General features: G+C 37.9%; 1 protein-coding gene across 1 annotated transcript in view; it reads left to right on the top strand.

Annotated features, from left to right (window-relative positions):
- Nucleotides 1-25,580, top strand: part of NECTIN3 (nectin cell adhesion molecule 3) — a 95,067-nt gene that overhangs the window by 43,108 nt on the left and 26,379 nt on the right. Inside the window, exons 6-7 of the mRNA XM_030548564.1 lie at nucleotides 2,666-2,804; nucleotides 8,192-8,276. Of these exons, the coding sequence (XP_030404424.1) occupies nucleotides 2,666-2,804; nucleotides 8,192-8,276 (224 nt within the window). The remainder of the gene's footprint in view (nucleotides 1-2,665; nucleotides 2,805-8,191; nucleotides 8,277-25,580) is intronic.

The raw sequence follows: 25,580 nt of genomic DNA, 5'->3' as shown, positions 1-25,580 counted from the left end.
GCTCTACAGTTTCCTATGCAAAGAATTCTATCAAGTCTGATAAGCACTTCAGCAGTAGCATCTTACTTTCTCTTGTTGAAGTCCTTGGTTCCTTCCTAGTGCTTGTCAGTCCCATTAGAATTTGCATTTCACTATTGCCTGATTCTACAGCACATTTAAAAATAAAATCTTAGCCTTGGAATGTTGCCTTGGAATTTGCAGAGACAGTCCACTCGTCTCAGTAATGAGGACTCAACCATTAGACCGGTACCTTACCATGGTCGTTCAGGTTTGGGGACTAACTGTTAAAGCTAATTAGAGTCTTGAAGATTAGGATAAACCTTGAAGTAAAAATGACCCTTTTGTGGTATGGAAGAGTACTTATTCCTGTCAGTCATTGAGCTATCTGTAGACTTTACAGGTGGAGAACCTGAGATGGGGACAGAATTGAGATGAAAAGTAGATATTGATTGAATAGCGAAGAGGTGAGGAAAGTGAGAATGAAGCAAAAGATTAACAGAAAGGGTGTCTTAGTTTGGGGTTCATGAGTTACAGGCTAGAAGCAGTAGACGCAGATGGTACACTCCCAAGCAAGCATGGTAAGTTGTACACAGGTAATATACGAGATGTGAAGCCAGGTCTTACGTTGCAATAGAACTTGAAGCTAAACAGGAGGCATGGGAAACTGGAATGAAAGCTTGCATATCATAGTCTGCCCAGGGCTGTACAAAGCCAGTCGGATAGTGGATGGTCAAAAGCTGAAAGGCCAGATTGTCACAGTTTCAGGTATTTGACAGTTGAAGTTCAAAAGTATGCATGGTATCCACAGCTTCAGATGGATTAGTGCCTGCACATGAGTTGGCTGTTGGGCTCTGTGCATAAAAACAAAATCAAACTAAGAAGCTCTGTTTCTGAAGTACTGTTCTGTTGCATTCTAGACATACTGCGATTTAAACTTGGCTGTTAGTATATTGTTAATGTGCCCAGTTCACTTGTGGGCACAGTAGCAGAGTGAACCTCAGGCTAGAAGTAGAAAATGAAGCCACATGCCTTGGGAGATTATCTAGATTGTACCATTGTGACTTTCAGTTTGGTAGGCTTTTGTTTTAATAATATGAGGCTTATGCATATGGAGAGAGACTTGAGAGAGGTGACCTATCATTTGTAGAAAAATGACTAACAGTCTCTTTGAGAGAGAAAGAGACAAACTTGAAACGATGGTCTCTATAATACAGCTGCATCAGAAGTTTGTTTTTTGGTTTTTTTTAATAGCTTTAACTACACTGTAGTGGCCCAAATGGTGCTGTAAAATTCTGTGGTGTGGAATATTAAACTGAAAGAATGTTCCTGTGGGGAGTGTAGTCTGGCTGATTTGAAAATTTAATCCACTCAAGCGAATGGAAAAAGGGTGTTTTCATGTTTAAAAACAAGCATGAAGTAACAATAAAGTATGGTTTCAACATTAGTGCCTGAAACTATAATGAAATATGTAAGAAGTGCTAAATTTGTCCCAAATGAGACTAAATGTATGGGTTTAATAACAGGTAAACTGATGGTCAGGGAAGAGCCTGCAGTTAAAAGGTGCACATTTAGGGCATGTCTATGCTTTACTGTTCAGCTCACTAATAGTGACTGGTTTTTCTAAACTAGTACCAACTATCCCAGATCTCAGAGCTCACATTTAGCTATATTTTACTGTTAAATTTTGAATTCCTGTCCTTTCCCTCTAAACTTCATGGAAGTTTTTTTCCAGCTCTGATACCTTTTGATATGCTTACTGTGAAGAACAATTATTCAACTTGGGCAAAATCACCAGTTTGCACATGGCAAGGTGTTTGCAATTGAAAAGCTTCCATTTGAAGCTTCCAACCACATCTAAAGTACTTGAGGGGAAGATGAGAACAACTGTAGCAGTTAGGACTTGAAACGATTAATAAATGGATAAAATCTATTAAGTCTGATATAAACATGTATTTGAAATTAAAGTCAGCAGTGACGTAGCTGTGGTCAGTTGTCACATAAAGTACTTATATTTAATGTTGTTGGGAGTTACTTGAAATCTCAAAGGAAATTTCCTAGAAGTCTGTTTAGAGTAGCAATTTCATTAAAACTTGGTCAAAATAAGGCATGCACTGAAAATTCTTAATGCTTCCTAAAAGCGTTCAGTCTTGGCGATGACATGGTATTGAGTGGTTTTGGTAAGTATTAACTTATTAGTATTTTTGCATGTTAACTGCTGCCAGCAGTCTGTTTCGTTTTTTTTCTTGAAAACTAATTTGCTTGGTCCCAGTTTTTGCAACCCTCAATGTTTTTTTTTAAAAGCTGCCACCTGAGTATATTGCACTGTCCCTTTAAGTTTGAAATAGTAATAAAAGCATGCTGTTACTGTATTGTTTTCTTCACTGATTAATAAAATCTCAAAGGTGTAAAATAGAGCTTGTTTGTTCATAAACTACCTTTTCTTTATATCTACAAACTGTCTTGTTAAGAATAGTTAATGAGAACTGGGCAGATGGCATTGATTATGAAGACTTTGAAAGAGCATCTTAGACTATAAAAACAGCTTTTGCATGATGATGCAAGTAGGTATGATAGTTTCCAAAATGTTGCTTAAATAACTAGCTTTGAGGATGGAAAACACAAAATAATACCTGGAAAGGATAATCTGTGGTGCATTACATTACAGATGTGCCATTTAAACAGACATCTTCTGTAGCTGTAGCGGGGGCTGTAATTGGAGCAGTTCTTGCTCTGTTTATTATTACCATCTTTGTGACAGTGCTATTGACTCCAAGGAAAAAAAGGCCATCCTACCTTGACAAAGTGTAAGTATCTTAATTTCTTAAACTAGAAACAGTAAGCATGAAGTATTTGGCTGTATTTGTAGTTGCCTAAATGCTATAGTTACTTGGTAAGAAACAAAACTTTAGTATGTGCTACAGTCAGTCTCTGAAACCAAAAGTGGTGTTGAGAAATTGAACAATGCAGAATCACCAGGATTTATAAAAAGAAAAAAACAGCATAGTTAAACTAAGTATGTTAAGTATATTTTCCCTAGAGAAGCATGGCTGTTTCCAAGGCAAAAAAAGGTTTGTGTTTATTTTTTAAAGTGCCCTAGTATACAATACTCCTTGCATCTGAGGAAGTGGGTATTCCCCCACGAAAGCTCATGCTCCAAAACGTCTGTTAGTCTATAAGGTGCCACAGGATTCTTTGCTGCTTTAATACTCCTTGTAACATCTGTTACAACTAAAATATAAGACTGGTGAAGCAGTTAAAGTTAGTACACAAAACACAATAAACAAACAAAAATCAAAGAATTAATGTACCTAACAGTAAATAACATTTATCCCCCACCCACAAACATACAACTTACTATTGCCACAGCGACATAGCAAACAGCACATCTCAAATTTACGTTGGCTCCTTGAGTCACCTTTCTGCACTTTGATTTATCAGGTTTTTTCTCCAACAGTAGAAATTATGGATGTTTGGTGTAGTAACTTGTAGTGGATAGGTAAGTGCAAAAATTGTGTGAAGAATGGCAGTTAGAGGGTGATAAGACTGTCCTCCCTAGGAGGAGCGGAGTTAAGGTTACCTAGTTTGAAGTTAAGAAACCTCCCCACCTCCAAGAGGCAGTTAGATATTCTCTGAAATAACAGCACTGAAGGAGCAGTGTCATAGTTAAGATTAAAACTACATCTCCTGAGAGTATGTACTTAAAATGAGGAAAAACCACCTTTTAGGCTGAAAATTTCATGTTCTTAAAAGGAAACTTTAGTACATGGTTGAAAATGTGGTCCAAACCAGTTATTAGAGCATGTAAAAATTACTCCTATACACGTGGGAGCTTTGCTCATAAGGTGGTGAAACCGTTGTCCTGGGAGTATTCCTAAATTGGAGAAAAAATGCTTACAAGGATTTGTTTATGTGCCCTTCAGATGCAACAAATATAGCTAGTAATTGAACAGACACATCCTTTAAATTATTGAGGTACTCTGAAGATACCTTTTAAAAAAAAATCAGTTATTTGTCATAGTGTTACAGCAAACAAGTACTGGAAAAACTCACTTTAAAAAAGGTTGGAAATGCCTACTCCATAAATTAGTTGCCTATGCTTTTCTTACATATAGTTTTATCTTTAAAACTACAATGGATTAAAAAATGCTTCAGGACACAGTGTGGCTTAGTAAGTTGAAGTAAATTGCATAATCATGCTACCTTAGTATTTAAAGAAACCTATATTCAACCTATAATCTGTTAGTGTTTTTAAAAACACTTGTTGCCAGTTAATGTTGTAACAATTGTTATATCAGAAAAAATAATAAAGGGTACGTCTTCACTACCCGCCGTATCGCAAATACGTCTTCGCTACCCGCAATTGATTGCTCGGGGATCGATATATCGCGTCACATCTAGACGCGATATATCGATCCGCGAACACGTTTATATCGATTCCATAACTCCACCAACCAGAACGGAGTTGCGGAATCGAGAGGGGGAGCCACGGACATCGATCCCATGCTGTGAGGACGGTGAGTAATTCAGTCTTAGATACTTTGACTTCAGCTACGTTATTCACATAGCTGAAGTTGTGTATCTAAGATCGATTTTCCCCCGTAGTGTAGACCAGCCCAAAGACAGTTTCCATTTAGGAGTTGATAGAAGTCTAACAAAGCCTAAAGGAAGGTACAAGGTTGTCTTAGAGGTAACTGGTAGTAAGGAAAAAAGTTGTTGTACTTGAAGTATAAAGCATGAGGTAACAGTAAACTAGTTTCAACATAAAAAATAACCAACCTGATAAACATTCTAATGATTGAAACTGTAATGAAAATATAAGAAATTCTACCATTTGTTCCGAATGAGACTAAATTTATGGGTTTAATAACAGGTAAGTTGATAGTCAGGGAAGACCTTTGGGTTATAAGATGCACATTTAGAGCATATCTACACTTATTGGTAGATTGGCACTGTTGCAATCGATACAGCTAGTGTTGATTTATTGGGGCTGGTCTCCTGTCAACACAGCGCAGTGTAGCCACCGCAGAAAGTGGATCCAGCTACATTGATTTCAGTTACATTATTCATGTAACTGAAGTTGCGTAAATTAGATTGATTTACTGTGGTCATGTAGACCAGCCTTTGGAGCCAGGTTTTAGCTGGATTTTTTTAGGGGGGGATGGGGCTTAAGAAAACTAAGTACCCATCTCCCATTGAAGTTAACTTAATATGTGGTTGAATGTCTCATTTGAAAATAGCAGCTCTTATTACTTAAAAGCTACGTGTTGATCGATATCACTTTACTCTTTCCCCTTGTTTTCTGTTTCCCTTTTCTCCAAAATAGTATTTTAATGACTTTTGATTTTTAGGAAAGCAAATTTTAGGAGGTGATGACTGTTAAGTCAACTCCAAATGAGTTAGGCCCACACAACAATTGATGTGACTATCTCACAAAAGTATGCCCATATGAGAAGTTCTTAAAAAGAAGGTAGGCTTTAAAAGACAAAATAGAATTTAAGCAAACTTAAACTAAGGACTTCTTACAAACGTACAGATATTTATGGCTTTGTTACACAAAAGAATATCAACTAAAATGTATGTAAAGAGTCTAAATTTAATTTAAAGCTTTGTCACTGTTACAAGACTTTAAAACAACTTAGTTGACTTATAAATGTAGCTAAATAAGTAGAGAACTGAAAAATGAAGGGAATTCCTTATGTCTTGCAACTCTGCTGTTGGAACTATATTTCACATTGAAGGGGAAAAGCAGCAATAGAATTTAAGTTAACATAAACAGGATGCTAAGAAGTCAGAAGTTGCTCTTAGACTTAAATGGTTAGGTACTATGTGACAATAAACAACAATGCATATCTTCCTCATTCTTTAGTTTATACTTCTCCAACTCAAATTTAACCACTTAAAATGATATGTAGCTTAAATTTCTTTGACTCATTTGGATTAAACATTTAAATCAGCTATCTACATAGTCTTAAACTGCTATATTATGTAAATTGATGCCAATTAAATGAGGGTGCCCAATTTGCAGGCCATACACAGACCACCAGAGCATTTCATAAAGCCCATGGCTTGCTTCAACACAATATACTAATGGACGATTCATTAAGCATTTTGTCATCATGTTTACCTCATTTTATAAGTGTGTAAGTAGACAATACTGTATACAGGTTGTTTTTATCTAAGTAGATACGAAACAAACTGAACTTAAAATATAAATCAATACTGGTGGCTTTAAATCTTATAAAAATATGTATAATCTGTTTGGCCAACACAAGGTTGTGCTAAGGTCCTGTGTAATAAGGTTGGATCCCAATGAATTAAAGGAATTATCTGGGTACCTCAAATGATATTAATTGATTATACGCAAACTAAAAATAGGTGGTTGTGTTTTTTCGGGAACATTTACATATGAAATACTTAATCAAAAACTGAAATATTTAACCAATCCTGGCACAAAGAACAAAATGTTCAAAAGTGCCTCAGTTACTTGGTGCTCAGTTTGACGTGCCAAGGATTCATTTGGTGAAAATCAAGGTCCCTTCAAAGGTTTATCTGGATAGAGTAGAAAATTTGCAATAAATCATATCTTCATTCGTAGGTGGTTGCTGCTGCACTTGTTCATAGTTGAACTACACACTACAGTAACATAGAAAACAAAACTCTAGGCTCAGATGTTTAACTGTTGAAGTTTGTGGGATTATTATGAATATTAAGTGAACAAAAATGAATCCATGAGGTACTAGTCAGATGGAACTTAACTGAGGACTTCATATATTAAAAGAATCATTAAACTACATGTTAAATGAAAAGTAATACAGACAAATGCAGTTCAGTCTTATTTTTTCAGATCTGCAATGCATTATTAAACAAAATCATTCTAGTTAAATCTTTACTGTCCCAGAACAGCCAAAGTAAACAGCCCCTCTAATTGCCTAGCACTTACACACTCACTTCTTCCTTGGTATATATTTTGAGCTCCAGCTTCCAACTTCCCCTTCCATGCTGGTACCTGGAGACATAAGTAGAGAACACATTTACTTTTTTGGTTCTCTCCTCTGTTTAGAAATACTTTATCTTACCTATTTGTGAACCTTCAGTAATTATTCTCAGAAAGAAAGAGGTAACTTTCAAAGTAAGCAATTACCTTAAGATTTACTCAAATCTAACAAAATTCATGAAGGATGATAATGTTGGGATTCCCTCTGAGACGTTTTTCCATCAGCGTCCCAAGAACTCAGTTCCACTTCATCACTTAGGTATTTTTATTTGGTGTACAATAGTGCTATGCTGAATTGTTAAGACTCAAACACAGGGGGCTGCATGCAGGGTACATCACAGCTCCAAAGTTGCACAGAAACCCCCTCACTTTATGTATTACGCATCTCTTTGCATTTACTACACTTTACATCACGTATTTGTGGATTGGCTTGGTTACTTTGCGGGAACCAATGCCCATGCATCACATACTATCCATGGTCTGTCCATGGTTCGACTTCCTCTTTATCTCATCTCTACATTCCTAGCTTTTGTCCCTTATGTAGCTCATAACAAATAGTTCCCTGTGTTCTCCCTGTTAGGTTAATTCATTAAGACATTCTTTTAAGTTTACTGACCTATATACTTATTTAGTGCATATGTCCTGTTTTTAGTTCAATGATTTGTTACCTGCCTAATCCTGTCTTCCAAAGAATGAGGTCTCCCTGTGTGTGTTTGTTTACTCCTGTCTGGTCAGGCCTCAGCTAGAAATAATATCTCTAACATTTGAGTATTCATAGTTAAGATTCTTAGTACACTGAAGTCTTTCCCATAATTTTAAACTGAACAGAGAGAAATAAAATAATTCCCATTGTTTTTGATAAGTTGTACTTTTTTCTGTACTGCAGACAGTTATCCAAAGTAGACATCTCTTATACAAGTCTGATTTCAAATAATGCATACCATATAAAGAATAACTAGAGTTAAAGATTATGAAGGGGCATGTAATTGGTGGTTGCCAATAGGTTGTTTACAAAACTCAGTTTCATTGTAGATCTGTTAGTGGTGAGAGTCTACAGCCTTTGTTTCCTATGTATCCAGGGCATTTTTGAGTTGGTTAATGTTTCTGTGAAGGTATTAACTGTGGAGAAGGTTGACTTTACTTTTCATTTGGTCTTCATAAATATGCCAAGTTAATCTGTATAATCTCTTTATGCAGGATTGATCTTCCACCCACACACAAACCACCACCTTCATATGAGGAAAGGGCATTCACTGTATCTCAGAAAGAAGTCATTCTTCAGGTAGGTGAATGAGTAATTTTAACATTTCAAAACAGAATAAGTATGTGCTAACTAATATTATGTTGCTTACAATATTACTTCATTGTTAGATGTACAGCTCCTTGTAATGGGAATTGACTAATGTTGGATTTCTGCAACATGAAGTTGTTGATTTAAACTTAAGTGAAAGGACTATTTTACTGAAGTATTAAAAAGGTTTAATTTTAATTAGCTATTTGTTTTCTCAGTGTATAATATATTTTTAATATGGAAATGCTGTAATTTGCTGAAATTGGCAAATATTAAACAAAACTGCTGTAGCTGCTCTAAAGCAAAATAAGTCATAAATGGTAGTTGGTTATTTTGTGCTCCAGAACATTCTAGTGCACCTGAAAAGATGGGGACAGAACTGCATTGTTAGAAGTATTAATGGTTTGTCCGCGTAAGCTTCCTTATGCAGATGAATTAATAATGCCCCCTGACAAGGAAAAACCACAGGACTTGCCATCCTGTTAACCTAGTGTATGGCCTTCAGTAATGGAGGTTCCTTACAATGATGGCTTCTGTGATGGGGCGGCAGGCATAGGCCACTGAGTACCTTTGTCATAATTGAACTAGTCAACTCTGCTGTTAGTCAGACTTGGATGACTTCGCTTACTAGAAAGTTTTGTTCTGTATTAGGCAACATACATACAACTAATTTTAACATTCATTACTGAAAGCATCCTCAATGGGAAATATTAGTGTTTCACTTCATGTAATGCACTATACCCAACCATCCCATAAAATGTAAAGGTTTTATGAGCCTCAAAATTAAGGCTGGATGTGGATTTTGAACGTCAAAGTCTAGGAGTGAAATCCTGTTCCCATTGAAGTCAATGACAGAAAAACCACTGACTTCACTGTACCTAGAGTTTCATTTTAGGATTGCTCTGATCTGGGCTTCAGTTCATGAGTTCAGTACCCATAATATTTAATCAAGTTCATGTTAAAGGTTTACCATATCAAGCTTCATTGTAATACAGGCTTGTAAAATAGTTCACAAATTCAGTCTATTGGCTGAAATTTTTCTGTAATTTCCTTTTAACTTACTAGCCATATAAAGCAAGAAAACTGATACACAAGATGCTACAGTTCGAATATTAACTGCTCATTTTACTACAACGAGGTTAGAGAGACAGAGAAGATGCAGTTGGGACAGCCTGAAATAAAACTCTAGTTGTGTTAAGGGGAGAAAAAGTTCAGCGTGACTGTCTTGTATCTTAAATAAGGGATGAGAGATCTGTTAGACCTTTTTTTTTTTTTTCTTTCACACAGAATCACTGAGATAAATTTGGGTTAAAAAGCAACAAGACTTATTAAAGTGAATTGGGGAGAAAAGGGTGATGGAGATTTAGGACAAAATGTTGTTCATCTTGGCTTTATATGAGCACAACTGGAATGATAGGACACCAGGAGAAGACTGTATTGTCACACTGAATAGTTTGACACTTGGGTCACACATTCTATAGCTTCGGTCAAAAATTGCCTGAGGAAAATTTCTGCAAAAAAAAAAAAAAACGCATTTCCTTCACCTTAGCTAAATAATGAGGTCCTTAATTATGGAGTTATAGACTCCGCTGTTAGTTGTAAGACCGATAACATTGTAAGCCTAATGAAAACTTTTTTGTTCTCCCTCTCCTCTTGCTCCCTCCCCCCTTCGGTCTCACCCTGATATCTCATTGAGATTGCTTTAAGCATCCAGGCTTAGTGTCTTGCAAAATGTATTAATTATGAAAACTGATAATCTTATTGATATAATTGTCCAGTCCCTTGTTAAAATTGAACATTCTTGACCTCAACTTCTTGAGGCAATCAGTTTCACAGTCTAATCACAGGTTGTGTTAAAAGTTATTTCCTTAATTCAATTTTGAATTTGCTGTCAGATACTGTCACTGAATGTCTACTTGTTCTTGTGTAATAAGACTGGGAACTTCTGTCCTCCCTATCTACCTTCTCTATTCCATGCATTATTTAATTTATTTTACCATATCTGCTCTTATTCCTTTTATTTCTATAGTAAACAATCCTAATATTTTTCCATGCTCCTGACTGTTCGCATCACTGTTCTCTGAACCCCTTTGCATTCTGTAATAGACCTTTCTTTGAGATGTGGTGGCCAGTACTGTGCCCACTGTTTCAGTGAGGCTACACAAGTGATGTATACAGTGCTCTTATATAAAATCTTATTAGTCACTATCCTATTTCTTAGGCATCCTGATATCATTTCCTTTTTTTAACCATATATCTGCCTTTAGTAGAGGTCTTCACTGAGTGGCCAACAAGGACATCCCTGCCCCTTTCTTGAGCAGGTTAAGTCTATTTAGACCCTTGGGAGTTGTAAGAGTATTCTTGATTTTTTTCTCTACAGTTTGCCTTTCTTTGATTTATTGATATTGCATTCACCTGCCGTAATGCTGCCAAATAACCTAGTTTGTTTAGGTCCATGTGAAATTCCCCAGTCCTCTGTGGTTCTCACTAATCTATATAACTCTGTATGAACTGTATTTTTTCCTCGTTACTCACCTCTCTCCCTACTCCAGACTATTAACAAATATTTTAAACTCTTGGCCTTGTTATATAACAGGGGTAGGCAACCTATGGCACGGGTGCTGAAAGCGGCATGCGAGCTGATTTTCAGTGGCACTCACACTGCCCGGGTCCTGGCCACCAGTCCAGGGGGCTGTGCATTTTAATTGAATTTTAAATGAAGCTTCTTAAACATTCTGAAACCTTATTTACTTTACATACAACAGTAGTTTAGTTATATATTATAGACTTATAGAAAGAGACCTTCTAAAAAGATTAACATTTATTATTAGCACGCAAAACCTTACATTAAGTTGAATACACGAAGACTTGGCACACCACATCTAAAAGGTTGCTGATCCCTGGTATATAACCTTGGTGCTCTCTACTGTTAACCTTTTGCCATGAGAAAAATCAGCCATTTAATTCTACTTTTGACTTTGTTTCCTAGTCGGTTACTGAATCATGACAAAATTTACTTTCTCACTCTATGACCATGTGGACTTTCTGTGGTAACTTATGACGGATCTTGTCAGAGAATTTTTGGAAACTGAAATGAACTATCATTTATCCTTTATCCATTAGTTCACTGACATGTTCAAAGATCTCTAAGATATTGAGGCGGAAATTTTCTTTGCAGCAGAGGAGATTTGGACCGAAGGTAAAGAAGAACTTTAACTAAAAACACCGTTGTCTTAAATTTAAAGGTTCTAATGAAGAATCACTGCTTTCTCCTTCAAATGCTGGTCCTCCTTGTATTGCATACACACCATGCATTCAGAGCTAGAGAATTTGAAAGTAGCATCCATTGGTCTGTGTATGTGCTCTGGCTCACTTCATGGCTCTGAGGGAATAAAGGGCAGGTCACACTGTCTGCCTCTCCAGTTCCTTCTCACCACCACATAGTCCGAGTCAGAACCTTCAGTGTTCATGGCTTTGGCTTCATTCTACAAAATAGGAATAACATAGTTCGTAAATAGTTATAACATTTTTAAGAGTTAGTGTTTTATAGCTCTATTAGTGTTAGATTAGTGCCAGACTATGCTCAGACGTCAAACTCTGCTTCCTGCCTGCGATTCTTCTTGGTCAGTGATGAGCACCAGCGCTGCCTGTACTACCTTGGGGAAGTCCACATGGCGAGGTGCAGTATTTTGCCAATCATTCTCCAGCCACACCTGAGAAGGGCGGGAACTTTGTCTCCACAGATACCTTATGGAAAAAACCATAAGTCCTCAATTGGATCCAAAATGGGGACCCTCCTCCCCCTTCTGCCCTTGATCAGGACAGCCTCAAATTCTATCACTCCAAGAGCATATCTGCCCAAGGACAGGTTCCAGGCCTTAAGCTATCATCGCCCATGTCACAAATAATGGTCAACTACCGGTCAAGTCATGTCTCTCTTTCCTAGGTCATATGGCCTCATGCATCTATGTCATCACATTCAGAAGACTCCATCTTTGTTGCTTTCAAATGCAGCTGCAGTCAGTATATTTTCAAAATTGCAATTCCATGAACCTCCTGGTGACATTTCCAGTCAACGAGTATTTTCTCTGCTGTGATAGACAAATCCTCATCAGATATGCATGGGAGTCCCTCCTTCGAGGAGTGTTCCTGTGGTTGCTCCACTTTAGGTGGGTGCTCCTGCGCCTGAAATCGCACAGGCACCTAAAGAGGAGCACTCACAGGACCAGCCATCTTAAAGAACCTCAGTTACTACACAAGGTGCATAACCTCTTTTCTCCCTTCCACTCTGGACAGGAGCATTATTACAGATGCATCCCTGTTAGGTTGGAGAGCTCACATTAACAACCACACAGCACAAGGTACCTGGATCTCTTGAGAGTCCAGAATGCACATCAATGTCTTGGAGTTGCAAGCAGTCTGGAAAGCATGTGAATCCTTTCTTCAGTTCATCCAGGCTCACCATGTCTTTATAATGTCAGACAATGTTATGACATCTACAAGCAGAGAGGAGCAAGATCTGCCTCCTTGTGTGCAGAAGCAGTCCACCTTTGAAACTGGTGCATCAGCAGTCAAAATACTCTATCAACAGCTAATCTTTCAGGGAAGCAAAATGTGCTTGCGGATTGTCACAGCAGACATTTTGCAGACGACCACGAGTGAGAGCTCCACTGTTTGGTACTGTGCATTATTTTTGCTCTCTGGGGAACCCCAACAAGGGATCTGTTCTTGCCTCAAGGAAACAGGAAAGGCACCACAAGTTGCTCCAGAGGACCCATAGGTTGCCACTCCCAGGGCAAAACTCTGCTTCTTCCTTGGTCAGACCAGTTCAACTTTCCTTTGCCTTTCCTCCACTGCTGCTCTTGCCATGCATTCTATGCAAAATCTGGCAGGAAAGAGCATGAGTCATCCCGATTTCCCTCTTCTAGCCCCAGCCATTCTGGTTCCCAAACTCCTACACATGTCATCCTGAGGACCAATCATCCTTCCAATATTCCCAAGCCTCTGACCTAGTAGAACAGCAAGATCAGGCACCCCGATCCATGTCCGCTCCACCTCAAGGGTTGGTATTTAGTTTTGCTAAGTCGTAGCCATGTCAGTCGTAAAAAATTAGTGACATGCCAAATACAGGTCTCTTGCAGTGGATGAATCAAGTGATTTAAGTGACTCTGCCCAGCCAGTGCTATTTGTTAGATTTTATGATTTCAAAAAAAAACTTTGTGCATAATACCATTAGAAACCTACACCACAGGAGAGATCATTTGCGAAAAGGTAAAAAGTTTTTTTGTAGGGGTTGGGGAAATGGTTTAGACCTGCAGAACAGTAACTTGCTTGTTACAGACCAAGGTCCTTCCTTGACAGGGAAAGAGAAGGGCTTTGCTTCACGTTTTGGCAGCAATACACACTTCAATAAATATATTTCTCTGCATCATTCACCAAACTGTTCTGTGTGATAAATTGTCTGGGGACATGAAAAAAAACAATGTTTTTGTGATTAGATTAGATTGAGTATATGTGAACTACATACACTTAATTCTAGCTTGCGTCATCTTTTTAAAACTTTTTTACAAGACATTTTGGCCAAATACAGAGACCTGTTGCAGTATGACAACGTTCTCTGGTTAAGTAGGGGGAGTGTGTTTAGAAAGGTTTGTGTACTTCAGAAAGATATAATAATAGAATTTCTTTCAAACCACAAGATGAACAGGACTTCAAGTTAATTCGTAAATTCCAGGATGTCCTCTATCACGAGTAGCCTTTTTGTGCCATATTGCTGGTCACTTTAATTTTCTCAACTTACTGTTCCAAGGCCATGCAAGCAGTGTCAGGGATCTGTTTGAAAAAGTGCCTTTCAGAGGAATCTTTCAGAGAGACAACGGGAAAGATGTTGCACTTTCCCACATTGTGTGCAGTAGCCATAGATGAAACTTTAATGAAAACGATGCAAGAATTCCTAAACCATCTGAGCAAAAATTTTAAAATGAGATTTCAGAATTTTAAAATTCCAAAGGATTTGTTTTTATTTGTTCGTGATCCATTTTGTTGTCTCTGCTGATGGACATTGCCCTTCTGAAGCAAACAACATTCTTGATTCAGCTGATGAAGGTGCCTTTCAGTTAGAAATTGTAAGGCCCCAGAGCTCACCTATTTTGAAGGCAAAATTCAGAGTAGTGGCACTTTGTGATTTCTGGATTCAATATGCTGGCCAGTTTCAGAATAGCCAGGATCTAGTCGTCTATCTTTGAACAAAATTTGGATCAACTTACCTCCACAAATCTGGGTTTTCTACCATAAATATGATTTAAAAAAAAAACGTGATCGCCCGACAGATGAGCATCTTCACCAGTGCGTGCACCTTGCCCTGGCCTCCTACAAATCACTCTTCATAAAGCTTGCCAGAGATCGTCCATGTCTCTTCTTCCGTTAGAAATTGCCATAAACACAGATGGTAATGTTGATTTATAAACTTTATTAAAAGAGTAACACTTATGTTGCAATCAGTCTTTATTTATTGGCAGCTGAATTTTATTTTGTCAGCCCTCTGTGCAAATGGCCCACCTCTTGTCATAAAATTCTCAAAGTGGCCTGCAGGTAGATCTAATTAAGTATCACTGATTTAATGTGTGTGCCATGTTAATTTTCCATCATTCTAGTTTTTTTAAATCAGAATGTTGTGTGGTACCATGTAAAATGCCTTACAGAAGTCATTACACCAATACTTATACCTTTATCAACCAAACTTGTAATCTTATAAAAAAAAAAATCAAGTCAGTTTTGATAGGTTCTGTTTTCCATAAACCACATTGATTTGCATTAATTACATTTTCTGCCTTTAGTTCTTTGAGTCCTATATCAGCCTTTCCATTGTCTTTATGTGGGATCAATGTCAGGCTGACAAGCCTATAAAATGTATAGTCTGGTTGGTCCTAAAATGCCATATTCAGGAATTGTCATGCCGCGCTTGAGTAATTATGGGATTATCATTTTGCCTATAAATCAGGTGAATAACTGGCATTTATTGAGCCTGTACTTCTTTCAGAGCTTGTCTTCACTACCGGGGTAAGTCGACCTAAGTTACGTTACTCCAGCTATGTGAATATGGAGTGCCGGGGTCGACAAGAGAGCGCTACCATCAATTTAATGGTTCTTCACTAGATCTGCATCAATTGCCTGTTGCATCAATTGTAGCAGCATCGATCTCCCCAGTGGTGAAGACAAGCCCTACATCAAGATAATAGAATTTAATAACATTTGCAGATGACGAAGTTGGGAAGTACTGCCCATATGGGGGATAACTGGAATATCATATAAGCAGGTCTGAATGACCTTCTAAACTGGAGTAATGGAAATGGGATGAAATTTAATAGTGAAAAGTGCAAGGTCATGCATTTAGAGACCAACAACAATTTTTGCCATAAGCTGGGGATTTATTAGTGGGAAGTGGCAGAGTAGGAGAAAGATGTACATCTATTTTGGCTGCTCATAGTCATCCTGTGATTAACAATGTGAGGTGGCGATGCGAAAGGCTAATGAAGTCCTTGGATGCATCAGGTGAGGTATTCAATTAAGACAGGGAAGTGTTAGTACCATTATAGAAGGCACTGGTAAGACCTCATGTAGGGTATGGTGTGCAAATTTGGTCTCTCATGTTTAATAAAGATCAGTTCAAACTGGAACAGGTGCTGAGAAGGGCTACTAGGATGATCCAAGAAATGGAAAATCTACTGTAGGAGATCAGATTCAAGCTTGGTTTGTTGAACCTAGCCAAAAGAAGGCTGATGGGAGAAATGATTGCTCTCTATAAATGCATGAGAGGGATAAATACCAGGGACAGAGAGGGCACAAGAACTTCAGTTACTCAGAGATTAGAGGTCTATTACACAAGTGAGTGGGTGGGTGAGGTTCTGTGCCTGCTATGTGCAGGAGGTCACAGTGGTCCCTTCCAGCCTTAAAGTCTGAGTATGAATAATAACATTGAACTAAACTATGCAGATATGTAGTACAGTGGTAGACAGTCCAATCAGATGTGATTAATCATGGTGTTATGTATTTGGAAACACTAGCCCAAATCACTTGGAATGCTAAGAGAGTCTGTCAGTAATCAATGACCTATGTGTCACTGCATAATCTGAAGGATAAGGGCTGTTTCAAGGTCTTAAAAGGATACAAGTCAGTGTTCTGCAGATGTTGAATGCTGAAAATTTCAGATTTGAAAATGTCAGTCAGGTTATACTCTTGCCTCTTTATTTCCTCACATTGCAATTCCAACCTATTTAATAGTTGCTGTATTGAAATAAGAACGTGGCTTGCTCCATCTGAAAAATTGTAATGCTGATATTTTCAAATGGAATATAGCGCTTGAGCCAGACTTCCAGATAGTTCTTGAATTTTTTCTTTTGTACATGCAATTTACTGTAAGCAAAAAACATGGAGACTGACGCACATACAGTAACACCTTACAATTCAAATTCCTGGCATTATTGGGAACATCGATGGCTAAAGTCATGATGAAATTGAAATGAAGGATAATGTAGGATAGGCAGAATAATGTGTCTGTAAATGTACATGTCATTAAGTTTATTACATCACTTTTTCTTTACTGATGTGATGCTAAGTAGAGAGAGTCATGGCTTTATAAAGAATATTTTTAGAGGCTATGATTTTCCATCTCCGCCTAGTCTAAGATGGGTTGAGTACTATATTGCCACTTATTAAGAACCTAATGTTCTTTTCAAGGGTTTGGGGAAACATTTCTTATTGTAGATGGCTATAATTGTATCTGGTACATATACATAAAAAGAAGAGTTGTTGTCTGACAGAGTACTCTATTATACGAGATACATAGATTAAGCCAAAGCCCAAGTGCCTCTGGAGGCAATGTGTGTTTGGATATCTTAACCAGAGTGGATTGGGCAGAGTAAATAAGGATGCTGGGTATACGTGAAATGGAACTACTGCAAAAAAGGAGAGCATGTAAGAGCAAAGTAGAAAGTGAGACTGAGATAAGAGGAATAGTAAGAGGTTTTTCAGGAGTATATGGAATAAGAGGAAATGCAAAAACAAACAACTGTGTGTAGTTAAACCGAGCCTTGCAGGTGACGATGGTTGAAATCAAAATTTCTGGGTTCACTGGAGAGGGTATGTCACTGTGTGAAGGAAAATGATCATTTTATAAGCATATTGGAGTTGTGATGTCGGCAATTCACAGAGGAGCTGACTTGATCTGAAATGAAAAATGAAACAGGCTTTAGTGATGGAGAAAGAGAGCCTGATTCTTTCCTTTCAAGAGGTTGTCTTGTATTTCTAAACAAGTGATATGACACCCAGCCTCAAGCTGCAGAACTTCCTTGAAAAGCTGTCATTTGGGAACTTCTTTGATACTCATGTTGTAGTTTTACTTAAACATCAAGCGTTTTAAATCTTAAGTAGAGGTTGCTCTGATTAGAAATATAAAGCTCTATTCAAACTTAAAAGGTTTCTTAAGGACTGTGGAAGTCTCTTCACAGGTTAAACAATCTAATAGCTATGTTTTTAAAGAACATTCACAGGTACTTTAGAAATGCAAAATACTTAATTTTTTTTCAGGTTGGCTGTATTGCACATGTTAGAACTAATCAGGCAATAGCTTGATGAAGGGAACAATAATCATCTTAGTTCAGTCCTGTGTTCTTAAATATTGTATACTTGTTTCCCTGAGTAAGTATTTTAGTTGAATTGGAGGTATGCTGTGCTATCTGATGAACAAATGTGTCCAAAGTGAAGTAGGGAGAGGCTTTTTGACCAGAAAAAATGTCATAGAACCTAATAGTTACTAGGCATTACTTTAAAATATTGAAAAACTATGTACATGAGCCTAAATATATTTACTTGACATTTGCTTTTACAAATATTTCAGATTGAAAGTGGACATAAAAATACTGGGCATTGTTTAACTTTTTTCCTTTGCTCGTCATCTTGAATTATTTTGACTTCCATGGGAAGAGAATTAAGCCAAGAGTGAGTGCTTGGTAAATTGCTACCAGAAATGTCCTAATCATAATATTTTCTCCCCCCGCCACCCCATAATATATTACTTTTTCAAAGGTAGTATACCAAACAATTTTGTGCTAAAGCATGCAAAGAAATTGATGTTTTTCAGACATTAGCCAGTAGTTTTTTACTTGGACCATTTCAGATGCATCAAATAGTATTCAGGTGCTTTCCTCTGTTTCTGAAATGAACGTGTAAGAATATCTCTATTTTGCTCTATACAGTTTTACTTAACACTAACTACTATTAAATGTTGAAAATGGTGATATTTTGAGAAAAAATTAACCTCAGTCTGGATTGTTTGAAAAAGAAATGGACTGCTAAGAAGGGTGATGAGAAATAGGTTTCTGTTTTAGATGCTGTCCATGGCCTTTGAACTTAATATAGATAACTAATTCACTTGCATACAGTTTACTGACTGACTTTATGGGTATTTTAATTGTAGAACTTGAATCAAATGAAGATGCTACAAATGCAAAAAGCATAGTATCTATTAGCTGAGAATCAGCAAGTTAATAGCAGGACTTGTAGGCTAAATTAAAGAAAATGGTATGAGACTTCACAAAGTGTGCTTTATATGGCAATACTTTTAAAGATGTGGATTACGAATTGACAGTCTGAAAAAGCTGTTATCTTTCGCTTGCTTGATCAGCACCAGTTCTTCAGCATATAAATGTTATATTGCTAACTAAAGCAAATGTCTCAAGTAACTGTATTCTGATTTTAAGTGGTTGGAATTTTAAAATAGTAAGTCCCCCTTGATTATAATTAAAGATGGGTCAATGCCACAAAGATGAAACTCAGACTGCAAGTACCCTACATTTTGAAGGCATTGTTTCTTATGTCTTGAGCTGCATAATGGCCCCCTCTGCTGTTATAACAAATTTATTTCTGAAAAGCACCCATTGTAAACCTTGAAATGTTTCGATTTCTCATTAGAAACAGAACACTAAATTGCAACGTTTCAGTGCATAAAGAATAACAATGAATTATAAAGTTTAACTGGGTAACTAATGAGAGAGTTGGTCTGAAATGTTGATTGGAAGTTAAAAATGAACTGAAGTCTGACTTCATATTTTTTATTCATTCAACTGCTGTTTGTTTTTATCAACAGTTGAACACTAAAATTCGGCTACCCTTGGGAGTGAGGGTAGTAGTCAAACATCTGCTGCATACCTATACTGTGGCTGAAGTTGTGAAATACTCATGACTGAAACGCCAACTTGCTAAGCCAATATTTTCCACGTCTAGTTTGTGTCCAAAAAATAACATACGTTTTCTTTAAAAAAAGAACAACTTATTTGTGAATAACTCTGTCAATGGAAGAAATAGTCCTCAATGAGAGATGCCTTTGAATACCCAGATGACATTGGTCTTTGATTTGCTAGAGTTAGGAGGGTTGGAAAATAGTATCTTGTGTATGCCGGGAGAGTCAGTTGCTTAACTTATCAAAGATTTGAAGGGAAGGAAGGCTGTACTGTATGTTTGTGCATAACTAAGCTTTCTATATAGTGAGTGTTCTCCCTTCTAGAAGTGTGCACAAAATGTGATGGTCAATGTTGTATTGCCTTAATTTTCACCTTTAAGTTAATCACAAAATACTATAGTCAGGTTCTGTTTTGCTGTGACTGCCGAAATAATGTCCAGTATGATTAAATCCCATGAAGGCAACCTATTTTTAAGAATTATGTGTATTGTGTGGGAATGGCAACAACACTGGCACTAATTGTAATATTGCACAGCTGACTTGTTGGTATCATTTTTTAAGTGAGAATAAACCAGACTACTTATTGTTACTGGGATAGTTAGAAACAAAAAAACCTAGGAAATTACTTCACCACACATTAAGCAGTGGGGGTCATTTCTGGCTCGTAGAAAAAGGCGCATGTCCCTTTTAAGGGCTAAATAGCCAGCGAGTGACTTGCTACAGCAGCTTCAGACTGGGGATGCTGACCCATTCCTCCCCTTGTACCCTGATGACACGAAGAGATGGAGGACTATTTAGGTCCACACCGGCACAGGAAAAGCCCTCTTTTACCTGGACCACATAAGTGGTGAGGTCTCAGCAGCTGGTTGGCTGGGATCAGGATGGGTAATGGAAGAGTAAGTAAATGATTAGGGAATTACCTGCACTCTACACTTTTATCTGCTGGATACTCCCTGACATTTAGGAATAAAGTTGCAGCCTAATTAAACTGCATCCACTGTATCCTGATTTCCTGGCATATCTGGATGCAGGTTTGAAGGGGAGGTGGGAGAAGAAGAATAATGTGAACAGTGAGACACCTAACCACTTAACCAAGGTTGGAAATAAAAGCAAGACAACCAAAACTGTCTGAATTAATGTTTGTCCATGTAATTTTTCCAATATGAGTTAGTAATAACTTTGCTATTAGTGGCCACGTAAATCTTAATAGCATTGAATTGAGTCTCTTTGCTCATAAACTATTTAGCCTTTTTTTATACAGTACTAGACAGCATTATAATCTTTAAGTCTAACTGAGATGACGGTCTTGTTTCCAGAGGTATGGTTTTTTTAGAATTATTTTTGGGGAACAAGCTGGTTAGTGGCTGGAAATACTTTTTATGTAGGCTCTGGAAGTTTTAAAAGTATATTGTTGCATTATTGGTGAATAAAACTTAATTCAGGCAGCCTTGTGAATGGTTGTGTTCTGGTTTAACTTGTATCACAGTAATACATTGATAATTATAGGAAGTGGAACACAACTAAAACAAATTTTCTGTTAAATTCCAATCTTGCTGGAACTGGAACGTATAGCTAACTTGAGCTAGCCTGTTAAATAGGTGATTCACTTTTTGTGGAAGGGGAGACCATTTTAATTCCGTATAACTAGGTGATTCTCCCTTTCAAGACTAACCACAGAAATCTAGCAACGTGTAGGTGGTCTGATTCTAAGCGCTCTTAGAGCACTCTATGGGATGTATTAGACTTTCTGCATCAACAAGCACTAAGCTGACGAGAAGAAGCCCAGAAATATCAGTTGAAGTTGGTTTATGAAAACTCTTACTTAAAAGCTGTTGGGTGTTCTCTCCAGATGTTAGACCAACTATCTTGTCAAATATGTTCAGTCTTGTAAAAGACTGAGATTACAAGCAAAAGGAGAGAAGATACAAATAATGAAGCAAATTCTTTTCGATAGCGAGTAAACAGCCCAGATAACGGAATAATATTTTGGACAAATTCTTAATACTAATGAACATGAGTAGGCACACATGGTTGTTGGTGAGACATGACTAATGGACATTCTTGTCAAATTATTTAATAAAGGTTACTGTAAAATTTCTAATTTAAAAATATAGTGTCTGCCATTAAAAAGTTAGGTCACTTAATACTGATTTCAGCCTAAAGAAAAGCTGATTATTTATGGTAATTAAGTTTAGATTCCTCAACAGTAACTGCTGTAAAGTGTAATGTTACTGTATTGCTGTTAATACAGAACAGCAATATAATAGCTAAATTATAATCATACCAATTAAAAGGAATAGGATCAGATCTGTCTAAGTCAAAGTGAATTGTTAACATGCAGCATCAGTAGACAGTTTTGTACAACGAACCATCTCCTACAATATGTTGGTAAAGTCTCTAGCATAATGGGGCATCAATTCTGTTTAGGGTCACAATGTGCTGTTTATAATGAAAATGAAGGATAGGTCATACTCCCTTCTATCCTAATTAACTCCATATTAGATGAGAGGCAATTATTGGCCACTACCACAATATTTTTTTCAGTCTAAAGAGCTATTTAGAAAAACAAGAGTTACCTCAGTATAGATCTGCAAAAGATGTGCAGATAAAGGCCTGTCTATATTAACAACCCAAAAAGACTTCATAATGGAATACTTAAAATGTCCATGACGTTCTTTAGAATGACTACATGTAAGTGCTTCTGCATAAAGATAAAGGACATAAGGATAAAATAATATTTGGAATGGATTCTGGGAAATGAAATGATAGGCATTAGTGGGAGGAGGAAGAAATTGCAGCTATTGTAGGATTTTAATATTTGAGAGAGTATACATGTGTGTAAAAAACATGGATGGGGGAGAACATGGTATGGACTTCTGAAGTGTGTGGGTTATTTATTTATTTTTATTTTTAACATTAAGTGACTGACTGAAGAAATAATGTATTGCAGCAGCTCTGATTTCAGAAGCCTAGAAAACACAATTTTAAACGTGGGGAAATAAAATTTGAATCAAAGCAAACCTTTAAGACCCTAAATCAATTAACAGAATGCCTGTGTATATTAATACTTGCAAATAAAAATAGGCATTTTTCTAACGGACAATACCTGAGTGGAGGTTTTCATTCTCTTTAAGTGTTAGTGATGTCACTAACTCTATGACAATAAAAGGAAAGTAGCTCCCTGCTATATGGGTACCTTGTAAGGTACCTTGTAATCACCTAGAAAACTTATGCTCCTCTCAAGTCTTGGCAAAAATAAGATAATGTAATGAAAGGGCCAATAGAGTCAGTTTATGGCCACCAAGCTGCAGAGTACCCAGTAATGTTTGTCTGAAGTGGTATATATCCATTTGAGCAGTGTCCAACAGCTTTGGGAGCTGCTCCATCAGAAGGCATTTTCTTTCTGTGTGTGGAAGAATCTATAGACTTCCATTCTTCTCATTCATACCACTGATCCTTCTGGCCAAAGGAGTGAAGAGCCTAGATACCAACTCAGCTCACTGATGTCGGGAAGCAAAGAATAAAGCAATCAATTGTATATACTTCTGACTTGAAGGGGGATAGTACCATTGCATCCTCCCCAGATTGACTAACCTTGTACATGCACAGACACATGCATAGTCTACTAAGGACCATTGTGCTAGCCAGAGTGACCACAGCTGACGGCATTGCACCAAGCATTGTTTAGTGAAGTTCCCAGATATGGTTCAATCCTACGAATCCATGAGTCTCTGAGGTAGTACTAGGCAGGGTCAGGCATGCATCCCTTCATATGTCGATGGAAGGTTTGTGTATGTGAAGTGCTAAGCTATTTTTGTCCACCTATGACATGGCCAAAAGAGCATGCAACATCTCTTTTGGAAATGATTGACTGACTGAATGGGGGCCTGATCTTTGAGGTTGTGACATTTTGCACCGAGACAAACTACTTTATATTCTGGATTAGGCATTGACTGCACATATGGAATACCTCTAGCCACATTGAGTCTGCCTGTGTGAGGGTACAGGTTCCTGACCTGTAGAGCAATGATAGATCCTGAACTATCTCTCAGCACGAAAGTGTTTTTTGCATTCAGAAGTTAATCAAGACCAGAGAATATCTGGCTTGTTGCAACTGTTTTGAATTCAGCTTGCAGCCTAAGTAGATGAATTCATCAACACTCTCCACAGTACTCAGTCCCACCTCACTGAGGGTTCAGGTTCTGGACCTTTGTCTTCTGCCATGATAGTCAACCCTTTAGTGCGGGAAGCATCTTGGAAACCATGGATGATAGGGCTGTATTTCTGACTTCTCCACAAGCAAGGTGGTGTCATTGGCGTAGTTTTTGTTGATAAACACTTCTTGACGAACCTTGGTGTGTGGCGCAGCAAGTCCAATATCTGGTTGACAGAATTGTGCTGGGGCAGTATTTGAATCTCTGCCTCGCACCTGAGGTTGTGCAGAAATGTAACACAAACCATGAACAGATATGCCCTTTTGCACCACTACCAGTGTGAAGGTCACACACCAGCTTTACTGAAACATTTGGAGAACACACTATATTCTGTGCCAGCCAAAGTGCAGACTTGTCAACTGGATCAAAAATCACTTTGATGTCTGCGTATGCCAGATGAAGTGGGCAGTTAAATTCTAGGTGCTGATCAGCCAGAAGCTGAAGAGTAAGGCAAGATCCATTGTTGACTGCCTTGCAGTGAAATCTGATTGCTCATGTTCTGCTTGGTAGGATGCAACCGCTCCTTAACAGTCATCCAGAACAAAGACCTTTACTGGGACAGATAATGAGGTTGATCTGTTGTTGCCACACTCAGTTTGAGATCCTTTGCCCTGGTATAGGGACACTATGATGCCATCTTTCTATCCTGCTGATATTTTGCTTGATGCCCACACTTCAAAGAACAGTTGATGCTGGCAAATGCTTGCTGCTACTGCTTTGAGCAGCTCTGGCCCAGCAGTACCTTCTTGTACCCAGGAGATCATCAGGACCCTACAAAGAGGGCTAGAGAGCAGAATTAATGGATTTTGAGATCGTAAGGAAAGATAAGACAACTAGGAGAGAGGGGAAGTGAATGAGTTAGATGGATTGGTAAAGGGGACAGTGAATAAGGAACATTTTGAGGGAATTTTTGGAATAAGGAATGGGATATTGAGTAGACAATGTCAATTGGGGGAAAATAAAAGGTTTTTATTATCACTGAACTTACTCAGCTGTTAATTTTGCAAGCATAAAAAGGGATGAGGGGGGTGGGAGGGAAGGGTTTCCATTTGGACTAGTTAAGGTAGTACCTAGCCTCAAACTTCAAATTTTTCGGGGCTCATAAACAAATCTCTAACCATGTCCCCATACTCCCTTAAACTGACCTCTCCCCACCACCTGCTTTCAATTTATGTAATACATACTGGCCCTGTTGTCTGGTATGTGAAGGTGTTGATCTTCTATCATGGGAAGAAAGTGCTGGCTAAGGTACCTTATAGCGCTGATTTCCAGACCATTGATATGAAGGGTGGACTCCTGGGTGGTCCACATGCCCTGTACAGTATGATCCTGTAGCTGACCTGCCAGTCTAAGGAGAGATGCATCCAAAACTACTGTAATTGTGGGAGGGGAATGATTGAAAAGAATCCCTGAGCACATCTTGTCCAGATAACCCCACTAACACACTTTGAGGTACAGAGAGCAACTTGTTCAGATTGTTCTTGCTGGGGATAGAGATTGACCTGAACCAGGTTTGGAAGCAGCACAGATGCAAGTAGGTAAGGTGTAATGTGACACAGGTGCATGCTATTACGTACATAAGCAGGAGCCGGGATCTGGCCATGACCTGAGTACTACCCCTTGAAGAGCCACTTGCAGAGATAGGGAAAGACCATTACTCCCCATTAGTGAAAGTGTGCAACAAGTAGAGCCATAACTAGAATCCTGTGGAGATACAAAATTTGTATCCGCATCCAATCCGCAGACATGGTCTGTGAATATCCACGTCCCTAGAAATGTATGTTGTCTGTGTCCCTTGTAATTGACCAGAAACTTTGAAGGATATAAAGCTTCTGCGTGAAATCC

Source organism: Gopherus evgoodei, chromosome 1 (assembly GCF_007399415.2).
Source record: "Gopherus evgoodei ecotype Sinaloan lineage chromosome 1, rGopEvg1_v1.p, whole genome shotgun sequence".
Classification (NCBI taxonomy): domain Eukaryota; kingdom Metazoa; phylum Chordata; order Testudines; family Testudinidae; genus Gopherus; species Gopherus evgoodei.
The sequence above is the reverse complement of the archived record's forward strand: the minus strand, read 5'-3'. Positions and strand labels throughout refer to the sequence as shown.